The 15,633-nt window shown below is 41.4% G+C and overlaps 1 protein-coding gene across 1 annotated transcript in view; it reads right to left on the minus strand.

The window, feature by feature from the left end:
• Positions 1 to 15,633, minus strand: part of TG (thyroglobulin) — a 197,196-nt gene that overhangs the window by 138,653 nt on the left and 42,910 nt on the right. Inside the window, exons 23-26 of the mRNA XM_018563072.1 lie at positions 13,206 to 13,376; positions 4,690 to 4,809; positions 2,137 to 2,255; positions 783 to 891 (exon numbers count right to left, since the gene is read on the minus strand). Coding sequence (XP_018418574.1) covers positions 783 to 891; positions 2,137 to 2,255; positions 4,690 to 4,809; positions 13,206 to 13,376 — 519 coding nt within the window. The remainder of the gene's footprint in view (positions 1 to 782; positions 892 to 2,136; positions 2,256 to 4,689; positions 4,810 to 13,205; positions 13,377 to 15,633) is intronic.

The raw sequence follows: 15,633 nt of genomic DNA on the forward strand, positions 1-15,633 counted from the left end.
TGGGCGCCCATAACTCTGGTTATGCCACTGCTCCTCACCATCTTGTTTTGAAATTGTATTGCAACTGTACGGTCTCCCTCCATTTTGTAAAGCGCTGTGCAAACTGTGGTGTTATATAAATCCTGCATAATAATAATGAAAATAATAACTATAATATTCAGCCTTACAGTGGAAATCATCTAAGGCTCCAGTGCATCAGCACAACTGGTCACCTCTGGACCTCAATATATGAGATCCCTGGAAATGACTCAAGGCATCCGTAGATCATCTACAAGGGGTAGCAACCCCTTGATTTTTCTTCTTTTTCTTCTATTTGATTTTTTTGATTTATGGACCTACTGATTAGGTGGCATATTATAATTTCTCTTGGTTATAAGAATATAATTGAGAACCAATAAGGCATTCCGGTTGTCGGAGATCGATGTCCATAACCCTCCCCTCCCCCCCAACTGTCTCAAAGGAGATTCACCTTACTCTCACTTCCTGTTGTGTTTACAGGACAGGAAGTGAAGGAAAATTTCTCAATCATGAGAAGGTAAGTTAATCATACACAATCAGATCAGCTCTGTTGTTGTTTAACCTAGAGTTCTTATTCAACTGGACACCCTCTAAGCATAGTTCACACGCCGGCTGCATGCTAGTTAAACTGCTTTCAGAAACAGAACATTTTGGAAATTTTCCACTATTGATAAGAAAACTCACTTCAGACAAATCAAGTGTATAAATAGACGGCGGTAAACTGATGTTGGCTGTGATAAGAGAGTTATGAGAGTGACTCTGACCTTTCTTTCTGTACACGGTAATATCTTCTATAGATGTCAATTTGACTTTATGCTTGCAGTGGAGTCCCTCCATACTGGTGGCTGCAGAGTTCCCCAGAGCAGTCTGAACCTGCAAAAGGAAGGTCGAGGCATAAACTGTGATTTCTTTTTGGTTGGAAAAGCTTGATGTGCCATATTTTCACAATAATATTTCACAAACAGATTTGTGGATCACCTTTCTATTGGGCTGATAATTACAAGCAACGTTCTTGCAGTATATCTGAGGTGTTTCTTCTTCTTATTATTATTATATTATTATTATACAGGATTTATATAGCGCCAACAGTTTGTGCAGCGCTTTACAATATAAGGAAGACATTACAGTTACAATACAATACAAGATGGTAAGGAGAGCCCTGCCCCTGAGGGCTTACAATCTGAAAGAGGAGGGGGAAATGATACATAAGGAGGGAGCTTTGTGGGGATGAATTATACCTCCGTTTCTGACCTGCGTGTGCCGCTGTAGCCCCCAAGAAGAACCCGGTACTTTCATTTATGGGCCACATCTAGTACCTAAATAATTTGTCACCCTGCTCCAGCGCTGCCATATGGAAGGCAATCAGTCCTATGCAATTACCAACTTTCATAAGGACGATATATGAACAGGATTTCTTTAGGCAAATATATACAGCTGGCAGCATAGGGAAGATAAGAGAAGGTACCTTATAGAGCATGCTTTTACAGCATATCAAACAACGGAAGTAAATAAAATTGTCTTAAAATGAACATTTGTGCACATACAGATTTAGAAACATTAAATGTCCCCAGCATATAATAGGAAGAAATAGCTATGAAAAAACACTATATTATGTCGAAGAAAATAGACTTGAAGTTCAACACAGTCTGCCCCCTGCAACTCCCCCCCTCCCCCCTTACACACACACTCACTCCTGAAAATAGACAAATATATTGAAACTCCAGTTGGGTGAAGATCCTTTTCTGTTCCAGCATGACTGTGCCCCTGTGGTCAAAGCCAGCTCCATAAAGACATGGTTTGATGAGCATTGCCTGTACCCCCCTGGGCAGAGTGTGACTCCGCCAATGAGAGATACCATATAGTGTATGTACAGTACAGCAGCCAATGACTGTGTGTCTCTCAGCCAGTGGTGCATGCTGGGATAGGGTACATATACTGGAGGGGTTTGCCATGTGCTCAGATCAGCCAGGACCAGCCATGGATTAGGGCTGGGTGCTGTTCAGCCTGCCCCCCAGGCCCAGGCTGTTGCAACACACTGATAGAACCAAGCACAGCATCTAGCTCCACTAGTATTCCCTTTTACAGTCTTATTACTACAAATGATAACAGTGATAATACCTGATTATTGGTGGAACAGATGATATTTGATCCTCCATCTCCATTATACTCCTCACAAATCACACCGGTGCCATTCCCAGATACCGCAACATAGTCACATGACTCATCCTTTGAGCAATCTGAAATAATAAAAGTTACCAGAATACAGCAGGTAGGTATACTACCAGGGCCTTGGGGCAGCACTGCCACTGTGTGGGTAGTTTTTTGTTTTGTTCTTTTATTATTTGTTTTGTTCTTTATATTTAGCCCTGCTTCGGGCAAGCAGGGCTAAATGTAAAAAATAAAAATTTATATAAAGTAAAAAATAATAAAATAAATACAAAGAAATAAGTAAAAAAATAATAAGAAATAATTCAAATTTAAAAAAATAAAAGAGTGATATAAAAAGGTAAAAAAAATAATAAAATAAAAAATTATTAAAAAGTAAAAGATATTTACAGAAGGATTTCCTTTCAGTTTCTGCCCGGCCAGTAACGAGAATGGATCTCTGGGAAAGTTATAAAAGCCCAACAACGTTTCACCTTTCACATTCTATACCAAACTATGAAAAAAGGTTTTAGCTTTACATATACTTTAAATATAGTTGTGAGACATGCTAATAATTATAATGTATGTAAAGTTAAAACCATTTTATATTGAATTGGATATAGCGGGGAATAGTTAAGACCCCTGTCATGTTTTATTTGCTATCCTATATAATAAAAATGTGACAGAGGTCCTTACCCTTTCATATGCTATACAAAAGTAGGGCTAAAAAAGGTTTCGCTATAATACTCTTAGGGTTAAGTTTAGAGGTAAGGCTCCTATTAAGTGTTAAGTTTAAGGGTTAGGCTTAGGTTAAGAGTTAGGTTTAACCTATGGGTTAGGTTTAGGGGTTAGGTTTAAGCTAAGGGTTAGGTTTAGGGGTTAGGTTTAAGCTAAGAGTTCAGTTTAGGGGTTAGGTTTAAGCTAAGGGTTCCGTTTAGCTGTGTTTTTGAAGCTAAGGGTTCAGTTTAGGGGTTAGGTTTAAGCTAAGGGTTCAGTTTAGGAGTTAGGTTTAAGCTAAGGGTTCAGTTTAGGGATTAGGTTTAAGCTAAGGGTTCAGTTTAGGGGTTAGGTTTAAGGGTTAGGTTTAAGCTAAGGGTTCAGTTTAGGGGTTAGGTTTAAGCTAAGGGTTCAGTTTAGGAGTTAGGTTTAAGCTAAGGGTTCAGTTTAGGGATTAGGTTTAAGCTAAGGGTTCAGTTTAGGGGTTAGGTTTAAGCTAAGGGTTCAGTTTTGGTGTTAGGTTTAAGCTAAGGGTTCAGTTTAGGGATTAGGTTTAAGCTAAGGGTTCAGTTTAGGGGTTAGGTTTAAGCTAGGGGTTAGGTTTAAGCTAAGGGTTCAGTTTAGGGGTTAGGTTTAAGCTAAGGGTTCAGTTTAGAGGTAAGGTTTAAGCTAAGGGTTCAGTTTAATTTCCACATGCATTTTGCTAATAAATAAGCTGATTTGATACTTGTTATTTTTGTGTTTCATATACACCTTTTCAAAAATATTTTCTTGAAAGCTGAGGTAAAGTAAACCGATAGTAAGATCTGACTGGAACATCACCATCAAAAAAAGTGTCTTCACCACCATAGAAAAACATGATGGTTTCCAGTGATAAAACTACCCAGAGATACCTCAACAAGTCTTGCGATTGTCCCTAGAAATAAACAACGTTTGACAAGCGTTACATTGCATATGTCGTACACTGAGACTTACCATCAATACATTCCACCAGGGTCTTCTGACGTGTCTTAACTTCCATGGACTGTGCAGTCTCCAAAATTCTATCAGCGACAATCAGTCTGTCTTCTGGGACCAGGTTAAACCTTCGTAACACTAGAACAACAACATGCATTTCTGTCACTTGAAGGGACAATTCACGTAAAAGCAATATCTCAATTATTGGTGGACTCTGGTGGTGGGCTGAGTCAGCCTCTGGATTTATTAGGCCTTTTGGGGAATCCAAATGTTAGATAAGCTAAGGGTTCAGTTTAGGAGTTAGGTTTAAGCTAAGGGTTCAGTTTAGGGATTAGGTTTAAGCTAAGGGTTCAGTTTAGGGGTTAGGTTTAAGCTAAGGGTTCAGTTTTGGTGTTAGGTTTAAGCTAAGGGTTCAGTTTAGGGATTAGGTTTAAGCTAAGGGTTCAGTTTAGGGGTTAGGTTTAAGCTAGGGGTTAGGTTTAAGCTAAGGGTTCAGTTTAGGGGTTAGGTTTAAGCTAAGGGTTCAGTTTAGAGGTAAGGTTTAAGCTAAGGGTTCAGTTTAATTTCCACATGCATTTTGCTAATAAATAAGCTGATTTGATACTTGTTATTTTTGTGTTTCATATACACCTTTTCAAAAATATTTTCTTGAAAGCTGAGGTAAAGTAAACCGATAGTAAGATCTGACTGGAACATCACCATCAAAAAAAGTGTCTTCACCACCATAGAAAAACATGATGGTTTCCAGTGATAAAACTACCCAGAGATACCTCAACAAGTCTTGCGATTGTCCCTAGAAATAAACAACGTTTGACAAGCGTTACATTGCATATGTCGTACACTGAGACTTACCATCAATACATTCCACCAGGGTCTTCTGACGTGTCTTAACTTCCATGGACTGTGCAGTCTCCAAAATTCTATCAGCGACAATCAGTCTGTCTTCTGGGACCAGGTTAAACCTTCGTAACACTAGAACAACAACATGCATTTCTGTCACTTGAAGGGACAATTCACGTAAAAGCAATATCTCAATTATTGGTGGACTCTGGTGGTGGGCTGAGTCAGCCTCTGGATTTATTAGGCCTTTTGGGGAATCCAAATGTTAGCTCTCCCCACTATAGCACACGGCTCTGTTCCTGTCAATCGGGAATCTCAAATTTCCTGCTGCTCTAGGGTTGTCTCCTGGTATTCCCGCCCCTGTTGTATTTTCTTTCATTTAAGTAATCCATCAGTAAGTTGAAAGAGACTTCCTCCATAACTGCAGGAGGAACGCATACTTGGGAACTTCAGCATACACATCACTAGAGTGTGTGAATATATAAATATTCACACATAGAAGAATATATTATATAAAAATACATGACAAAATACTACATAAGAATATATAACAATATATTATATAGCAGGGCCGAAGTTAGGTGGGGATGTGCCCCGAGTGCTGCTTTAGGAGGGGTGCCACTGGGTGTGTGGATACAGAACTTCTCCTTTGGGGGGGAGGAACTCTGAGCCTTTGCCCCGGGTAACAGAATATCTAGCTTCCCCACTGCTATATAGGAATATATATAAGAGATATATATATATATATATACACCTTAGTGTTCAGATTTAAATGATTTTAATAAATCAGTTTAGAGGAATGTTTGACTTTTGGCACAGTGGCCTACTGACCCTTAAGGCAGAAAGAGCAATGTCCAAGCAGCGGCCTAAGCAAACAGGCAACAATGCCCTTATATTGGTTTCTCTTCTATAAACCAGTGAAAGACAAAAGCTGAATGATTGCTAAAAGGTACGTCACCCATAGTTTACCTCCTATTGCGTAATCACTACCTTCATACATGTGATGTCTCCTGTGCGCTCGTATCTCTCAATCTGAGTCACACGTGGGATTTCTAAGAATTCTTTAGCAAGCAACCACATTACCCACAATCCTTTAGGGCATCTATTTATAGCCCTTATCTCAGTTCAATTTGAAAGTCTAGTGGAATCTGTTTACTTAGTAAAAATACGTTTCCCCGAGGCTTGGTTTCTGCAAAGAGCTGTGGACTCACAAGGCACCAGCGCTGTTAAAAAGGTGAGTGACCTCAACCCACACCCAGGAAATGCTGGCCATGATCAGGACATGTCCTTCAAGTTGCTCAGGGCAAAGGAAAGATAACCATATGATGCTGGGAAGGGGGGTAGTTAGGTGACCCTTTTGCTTGGTCCTGCTGGGGGAACGGAAAAGGGAACTTTTAACAGTTGGTGTTCATCAGTCCATGATTAATAACCCTAGGCTTCTGTATTCCCAAAGGACTCTGAGAGATAACTAAAGATACATATAGCCACCTCTAGGTGTCTGCCTTTAGCTCCATCTGTCAGTGCTCTAGCCATAAATTTAGTACAGATATGCATTAAAGTTGAACACCAGCCAGTCATAAAAATGTTTGTAGTATGTGCCCCCCCCCCATAGCAAGGTTAAGTCTTTCCTCAGACTATTTCAACAACAATCTTCCCATATAATTACTGTATATGTGTATTTGACATTGCTAATTACCTATAAAAGCCTCCATTGTGTAGACATCCAAAAGCCCTGAGACTGCTGCTTGGCACCGCCATCTTGAATGTGATGCCCAGACTTTTCGCCGGGGGTTGCGTGTGCCAGTTCTGGTGGTGCGCGTGCTGGTTTTGGTGGTGCTGATGGATTACCAGGTTGGGTTGTTGGTGGTTGATGGGTTCTATCCAGTGTTCCGCCAAGATGCCAGATAGAACCCATAAACCACCAACAACCCAACCCATTAAACCACCAGAACCAGCATGTGCACCGCCAGAACAGGTTGCTAAGAGCTCTTATCAACCTGGAACATTTTGGCCAGAAAGGGGCAGCAGGCTCACCTGCTTTTCCCCATATGACCTAAAGAGATACCACCTCTGGCTACCTCATTAGGTATATTAGGTATACCCAGGATGCGATCAGCCCCAGAAGACTCAGAGCTGTCACCCAAGTAACACTCTATAGTATTGCCCCTCAAGTCTGCCCTGCAGCTACATAAAAGGTTATATAGGGAGGTGAGGGGCAGGGTGAAGAAGCTGGGCCACCGCAGACAGCAATTAGACACTCCAGGAAGAGAAGAGGGCTATTACATGCAAGAAGGGAGGGGGCCGTGCTAGGGAACTGACTCCTCATGAAGAAGTCAAATTTGCTGGCAAGCGTAAAAGTCACATTGCAAGTGAAGGCAAAACCCTTTATGAAAACTATGCAAACTACTTGACTCTTCTGTGCTCTTACCTGCAATTTTTTAAGTTGGTCACAAGGTCTCTTCAAAAACCTGCCAGATGTTCCAACCCTTCCCCACTCTACCCAACACTGAAAATAAAGTTTGAGCTTGATTTGGGCTTTCAATTAATCTTTAATGTTTTAAAGCAGAAAAAAACAGCCAAACATAAGATAAAATGAATAGCTTATTAAAATATATAAAAGAAAACAGCTTTTGCTGCAAGTTTCAGCTTTAATCTAGAGATTTCCCCCTCAGTACCTTTTTCTTCCACTAGATGTCCTCAGTCTAAAGGTCAGCATTATTCCAACCATTTCTTCTGAGTCCAGGTCATCCTGGACCTGCCCTCAGCCTGTGATTGGACAGTGAAAGGAGAAGCAACACAGTGATGATCGTGCTTCTAGTAAGCACATGTACTGATTGGTTGCTCATACTGCCTTCTCCTCTCACGCTCCAGCCCTGTTGTACATGGACTGCAAGTAGGGTTGCCACCTTTTCTTCAAGTGAAACCTGAATACTCTAGTGCCGCTTTTTGGAGAATTTAGAGGAGAGAGCAAGGAGAGGCAGCCAGGAGAGAAAGCTGGAAAAGAAAGCCAGGGGAGGGAGTAAGGAGACCGTCAATAGAGGACTACAGCAATACATTATACAGCAATACAAAATAATACTACATACTCTGTGTTGTTCTGGGTTGGCGGCCTAATGTCTCCAGGTGGCCTAGTGGCCTAGTGGCCTGTGTGGGCGCTGAGATGGCTGTGCGACTCTCAGGTGGGCTATGCGGCCCCTCGGGTGTACTCTGCGCACTCTCAGGTGGGCTATGTGACTCTCAAGTAGGCTATGCGACTCTCAGGTAGGCTGTGTGCCTCTCAGGAGGGCTATGTGACTCTCGGGTTGGCTGTGCGACTCTCATGTGGGCTGTGCAACTCTCAGGCGATCTGTGCGACTCTCAGGTGGGCTGTGCATCTCTCAGGTGTGCTGTTCGCCTCTCAGGTGGGCTGTCTGGGCTATGGTGTCTCAAAAGGAGTTGGCAGGTGGCCAGCACGGGGTCAGGGAGCCCGGAGGATGAGGAGGAAAAGGAGAAGCAATGACAGATGTGGCTGCCGAGGGCCCTGGCAAGCACGATCTTGGGTAGCCACATCTGCCTGAAACTGGATCTTCCTCTGAGCTGCGGGCACATGTAAACAGGCACAGGCTACCCGCAGCTCAGACGAAAATTCGATTTCAGGCAGATGCGGCTGCCCGAGATCGCGCTTGCCGGGAACCTATGCAGCTGCATCTGTCAGAAAATGTAGTCCCGGTGTTAGCACTGAGAGTTTTGTGTCTTCTGGCTGAACACCCGGACACAAGACTCCACAAAAGGGACTATCCGGGTGAAAACCCTTACTGCAGGAGGCTGATAGTAGCTCATATTCGGGATCTTACACTGCTTGCATTAAAAAGTATACACACTGATGTTTTAATGATTACAGGTCTGTATTAACTTGTGTCTCTTAGTTTACAAATACGTCCATAAGGATATATTTTGGGGTCCGGGCGTGAAGCATCTTAAAAAGACAACACAAATGGCTAAAAAAATTACCTAATTGAAAAAAATTAATTATACCAAGAAGATTTTCTCCTGAGAAAGTTTTGTCTCGAGCTGCAGTGATCCTTGGCTGGCCGTCTTTTAAGTCAATAGACTTATTAGCTTCCTGGAAGCTGATACGGCCCGTTCACAACACTCACTTCATCATAAAGTGTTTCTCCAGCGCTGCCAGACACATCCGCCAAAGAGCTCAGAATGATCTGGTTTTTAATGACTGTACTAGAAGAAACTTTTTATAATATTTTGCAATACTATGAGCTTAAACTGTGACTGCCCCCAAAACCCCAACTCAAGCCCCCCCTCGACCCCTGGCAATTCTCAAAGTCACCTGTGCCCGATCCAGCAAGATATCACCCACAAATCCACTGAGCCATTGTGTAAATCTTCTGAGCCTGAGAATCCCAGCCAGGACTTCCAGAAGACCCACCAGTACCTCTAATGGTACTGATAGGTGCTTTTCCATTACTTCTAATGGCTATCACAGAATCTGGGCCAATGAGGCTTATAATAGCCATAGATTCCGGACCAGGACATCCAGAGTGCCTTAACGTGATGCTGGGCATGTTGTCTCTGATTCAGAGGGGAATTTAAATGAGGTGAGTGCTTTTCACTCATCTTCATAGTTCTAGCTGTAGCTCGCGGTATACTGAGCTTAAGGTGACGGGGGGACACTAGTTTGTGTCCTCCCGTTACCCTAAGGAGAACTATGGGGAAAAGCCCTAACCCCATAGTTCTCCTTTAAGCACCAGCTCTGCAAGGGCTGGTTCTGTGTCTTCAAGCCAACTTCTGCATGTACAAAGAGCTTTAATACTACAACTATACTGACCTAGACTGTCTGCCCATTCTCCGCTTGCCTCCTGTTCTTATCTTCTGCCTGGACCTGACCTAACTCTTGTCTCCTGCCTTATCTATTGACTCTTCATTACCAACCTGGACCTCCTGACTACTCTCTGCTAGCCTCCTGCCTCGAACCCCTGCCTGGATCTGACTACGTTTTCATCTCCTGTTTTTGTCTTCTGTCTAATGGCTTGTGACACAGACCGTTCAACCATTCTCTGGTTATCTACTGTCAGAACCTCTACCTCGTCCTGACCATGCTCCAGACTTCTGTCTCCTCATTGGAGCCCTCTTGTCCTTGTTCATTCTTTGGCGGGGTGATTTTGGGGGCCGCAGCCAGGTACCAGCAAGCAGCTAAACTCATCTCCACCATCAGAAGCTCTGGTGAAAACCATAGGGAGACATAGGGGTTTTTTTACAAAAAATTTGCAATGCACCCTGTGAATCTCAAATTTATATTTTAAATATATTTTCCTTTCAGGTCGAATGTAACATTCTGAAAATACCACAATATGGCCTCTAGATGGAGCTGAGGAGCACAGGAAATCAGTATTTAATTCCTATGCTCCTCAGCTCCATCTAGAGGCAAATTTGTGGCATTTTTTAAATGTTACATTTGACCTGGAAAGAAAATATAGCAAGAACATTAATAGTTGCCTCTATTCGCACAGAATGAGCATTCACAGAGATTTACAGGGCAAATGATCCTGTAAGTTGTTTATAAACAGACCCCATAGTAGGTCTCTTATGCAATAAAAAGTCTGCCTGGTTGCCCCTTTTTAACTTTTAACCTAATGTTCTTCTTTAACAGAAGATTGTGTCTATACGTAGATTCATTGATCTTAAAGTGACAGTAAACTCAGTAGTTAAATCTTAAAATACATTCAAGAACCTTAACTATTAACAAAAATGTATCTTATTTGTGTATCACTCAGCTGTAGATCCTAAATCATCTCTGAATTGGTGCTGACACTGTCCTTCCTTCTGGAGGGGGGGCTACTTTTGTTCCCCATGGTCCCTGTGTGTGTTGTAAAGTAGCCACCGCTCCAAGCTCACTCCCGTAATGGACTACGATCTCAGTACAAATTAGTAAACTAGACATGAGATTGTAGTCCATCTTGGGAGCGAGCTTAGAGCCGTGACTACTTTACAACACACACAGGGAATAAGAAGAACAAAAGTAGCCACCCTACTGAAGGAAGGATAGTGTCTCCAATTCAGAGATGATTTGAGGATCTACAGCCGCGTGATACACAAATAAGATACATTTTTGTTAATATTTGAATGTATTTTGAAGGTTTACCTCCTGAGCTTAGTGTCACTTTAAATTAAATTCTGCTATGTGATCGCTCTTTATATATAACTATCGCCCCTTTCACATTAGCTTAGATTTTGGGTTAGACTGATGGTTTCCTGTGGAGAACAAGGCATGTTCTTAAAGAGAAGCTTTCACCAAACCAAACTTAAGCGTTTATTATTATTATTATTATTATATTAATATTATGATACATAACCAGAAATTACCTTCAACTGCATGTCACAATGATCAATCGATCCAGAGATACAATTCAAATGTCATGTTTTCTGCATGAATGGAGTCTTTAACCACCACTTCCTAATCCACCCCATTTGGACCATGAACCCAAATCCAGGATCATCTTATCATAAGGATATATGGTTTTCACAGAAAGTAACTTTTGCATATGTGTTTGTTTATTATAGCTTCCATTGGAATGGTACTGGGTTGTGATAGATCCACTTTAAGTGCCAAACAGATTTTGGATATAAATGAGGAGGTCATGCAACGACTACCAGGGAGAATACAGACTTATAATACGTAAATCAGGTTCATGGGTCATTTTAGGTTAGACTGATGGTTTCCATTGCCATTGAGAACAAGGTAAGTTCTTAAACTGAAGATTTCACAAACAGATACCACAATATGGCCTCTAGATGGAGCTGAGGAGCACAGGAAATCAGTATTTAATTCCTATGCTCCTCAGCTCCATCTAGAGGCAAATTTGTGGCATTTTTTAAATGTTACATTTGACCTGGAAAGAAAATATAGCAAGAACATTAATAGTTGCCTCTATTCGCACAGAATGAGCATTCACAGAGATTTACAGGGCAAATGATCCTGTAAGTTGTTTATAAACAGACCCCATAGTAGGTCTCTTATGCAATAAAAAGTCTGCCTGGTTGCCCCTTTTTAACTTTTAACCTAATGTTCTTCTTTAACAGAAGATTGTGTCTATACGTAGATTCATTGATCTTAAAGTGACAGTAAACTCAGTAGTTAAATCTTAAAATACATTCAAGAACCTTAACTATTAACAAAAATGTATCTTATTTGTGTATCACTCAGCTGTAGATCCTAAATCATCTCTGAATTGGTGCTGACACTGTCCTTCCTTCTGGAGGGGGGGCTACTTTTGTTCCCCATGGTCCCTGTGTGTGTTGTAAAGTAGCCACCGCTCCAAGCTCACTCCCGTAATGGACTACGATCTCAGTACAAATTAGTAAACTAGACATGAGATTGTAGTCCATCTTGGGAGCGAGCTTAGAGCCGTGACTACTTTACAACACACACAGGGAATAAGAAGAACAAAAGTAGCCACCCTACTGAAGGAAGGATAGTGTCTCCAATTCAGAGATGATTTGAGGATCTACAGCCGCGTGATACACAAATAAGATACATTTTTGTTAATATTTGAATGTATTTTGAAGGTTTACCTCCTGAGCTTAGTGTCACTTTAAATTAAATTCTGCTATGTGATCGCTCTTTATATATAACTATCGCCCCTTTCACATTAGCTTAGATTTTGGGTTAGACTGATGGTTTCCTGTGGAGAACAAGGCATGTTCTTAAAGAGAAGCTTTCACCAAACCAAACTTAAGCGTTTATTATTATTATTATTATTATATTAATATTATGATACATAACCAGAAATTACCTTCAACTGCATGTCACAATGATCAATCGATCCAGAGATACAATTCAAATGTCATGTTTTCTGCATGAATGGAGTCTTTAACCACCACTTCCTAATCCACCCCATTTGGACCATGAACCCAAATCCAGGATCATCTTATCATAAGGATATATGGTTTTCACAGAAAGTAACTTTTGCATATGTGTTTGTTTATTATAGCTTCCATTGGAATGGTACTGGGTTGTGATAGATCCACTTTAAGTGCCAAACAGATTTTGGATATAAATGAGGAGGTCATGCAACGACTACCAGGGAGAATACAGACTTATAATACGTAAATCAGGTTCATGGGTCATTTTAGGTTAGACTGATGGTTTCCATTGCCATTGAGAACAAGGTAAGTTCTTAAACTGAAGATTTCACAAACAAAAAAAATTGTACATATGATAAAATTATTATTTGATTATATTATTATTATTATTATTATTATTATATATAGGAAGGAGAAAAAGCTGAGAATGCAGAGAAAGAATAGATATAGGCTCCATTCACACCAAATCCATTAGCATCGGATTTTCAACGAATGCCAACGGAACGGAAGGTAAAAAATGTAATGCAACCGTCATCAACTGAGGTTGAAATTGCAGACCAGACCTCTGTTTACTTACTTTTCGGTCCAGTTTTGGTGTAAACAGGCCTTTAAACTGAAGCCGCGGTCATGATTTCCAACTGAACACAGCTTCTACCCAAGCTGATACTCACGTAAGCATTGGTCATCTCGGAGTTCCTGGTCAGTTTCCGTCCATGTCAGCTTCTCCCCGGCACTATCAGCACAGAAATACTTGGCAGTCGATTCATCTCTCTGTAAAGGCAAGAACTGTCCTTTGTCATCGCAGCGTAGTCCGCGAGTGTTGGCCTGGCAACGCGTGACACCTGAAAGAAAGCAACAGGCACATGAGCAGCCATACTAGTCCAGTGTACAGAGACATTTTAGCATTGGTATAGCAGAGGTTTATTCGGGGCTTTTCAAAAAAGCAGTTTTTGTTTACTGATAATCATCAATTTTATAATTCCTGTATAACATGCTGTGAGGCAATCAATTCCAGGGCAAGCCAGCTGGATAGTGCATTGTGTTCCAGTCCACCATGCTAATTCGGTAAACGTTCATAAAGTAAAGCAAGAGGGCTCAAAGTGAAACTTTCCATTCTCCAAGCGTGTGGTATGATGGTGGTACCATCATAATCTGTTCCATCAGATGTTTCCAATACAATCCTTCTTCCCCCAAAACATGCAACCCGAGAAGACTAAACAATTATGTTATTAATCTCTAAAACTTACATTTTGTCAAAGGTCAACAGTTAAGCCCTCATCTCCATCTCCAACCATTCCACCTGGCCACTGGGAAGAATAATACTTGGCTGTCATCGGAAGAGCAGAGGTGTCTTTGACATGCGGACTTTGATTGACAGCCTGGCTTCACCAGGTTTCTTTATTAATTGGTATTTTGTTGTTCTTAAAGCTGAAAGTTTAAGGGCTAGTTCACACCAGAAACTGCATCACAACTGCGTGCGCCTGCACAGTTGCATTGTGGTCCGTTTTGATGCATTTGTGATGCGTTTTTCCTGCATGTCCCTGGATGATGCCACAATCAATTCTGTTTTTATTTTTTTGTATACTTTCCGTTGCACTTCAGTGCGTTTTGATGCGTTTCGTGCAGTTAGATGCAGGTAAAAAAGGACAAGCAGTACTTTTTCTGACTGCATCTGAACGGACTGTAATGGTGTGAATTAAGCACAAGAAAGCCCATAGGAAAGCATTGTGAAGTATTTTGACTGCAGCAGTTAAAATAAACCGACTGCATCCCAACTGCATATGGTGTGAACTGGCCCTAAAATTTTGCAACAATTGTATGTAAATTTGGCAAGGGAAAGGGTTACTTTAACATAGACATGTAAGCTGCGGAAAAATTTGGTTCGTTTCGGATATTTAATTATTTCGGGATTCGGGTTTCGGATCCGAAATTAAGTTTAGTTCAGGATTCAGATTTGGACGAAATCCGAATTTTGTAAATACCAAAGAAAACCGTATACAGATATTAATACTAAAGCTGAATCTCCTAGAACCAAATGGCATTCGGGATCTGGATTTCCGAATTGCATTTGGGAGCTCCCGCATGCCATTCGGGCCTAGAAGCCTCAGCTTTGGTATTAGATGTAATATACTGAACACAAATTCGTGTTCAGACCCATTCGGATGCATTAAACCAGAAAACACATCTGATTGGCCAGAAAAGTCATATGTCCAATGCATGTTAATTTTTGAACGGAATTCGGACGGGATCCGAAATTCGGAAGCCGAAATTCGGATTCGGACACATTAGGATGCATTGGGATTAGTGATGAGCCAAACACCCCGTGTTCAGTTCGAATTCGAACTTGGGAAAAGTTTGAATTCGAACTCAGACTCAATGCAAGTCTATGGGGGTGGAACTTTCAAAATCAATTGACCCCATTTTGAAGGCTTAAATGCAATTTATTGGCGATAAAAGGTGTATGGGGATTCGGGTACTGCCCTGGCGGACAGGAATCAATGGGAAAAAAAAAACATTTTTAAAGGAGCAGTGATTTTAACAGGTGGGAGCCTTGTCCTGAATGTGCACTGCCGGGTGTCTATGCACTAGCTGCTGTGACGTTACACGCTGAGGCGATGGGGGGATGGGGGGGATAAGCGGGCGCTCCCCCCTCCCTGCGATACCAGGCCACATGCCCTCTGCACTGGGAGGGTGCTTTTCCAGGGCCACCGATGGGGACAAGGGCCCCTTCACCACAATCCCTGGGGCTTTGGTTGTGGGGGTGCGGGCAGGGGGCTTATTCACATTAGAGTACCCCTTTAATAAAGGGGCACCCAGATGCGGCCCCCCCTTGTGAATGAGTAAGGGGTACTTGTACCCATTCACTCATGGGTTAAATAAAAGATTAAATAAAAACACCAGACTTTAATAAAAAATCCTTTATTTTTATAAAAAACCATAACAAAGGATTTTTGACAAGTCCTTTTTTTAAAACAAAAACCCCAAAATGTATCCACCGACATAATCCAGGGTCAATCAGCGTTGTCCACGACGAAGACGACTTGACGAAATAAAAAATAAAACAATAAAAAATAAATTATATTTATTTTTTTTAAACAA

This window comes from Nanorana parkeri, unplaced genomic scaffold (genome assembly GCF_000935625.1).
Source record: "Nanorana parkeri isolate BGI_ZX_2015 unplaced genomic scaffold, ASM93562v1 scaffold629, whole genome shotgun sequence".
NCBI classification, from domain to species: domain Eukaryota; kingdom Metazoa; phylum Chordata; class Amphibia; order Anura; family Dicroglossidae; genus Nanorana; species Nanorana parkeri.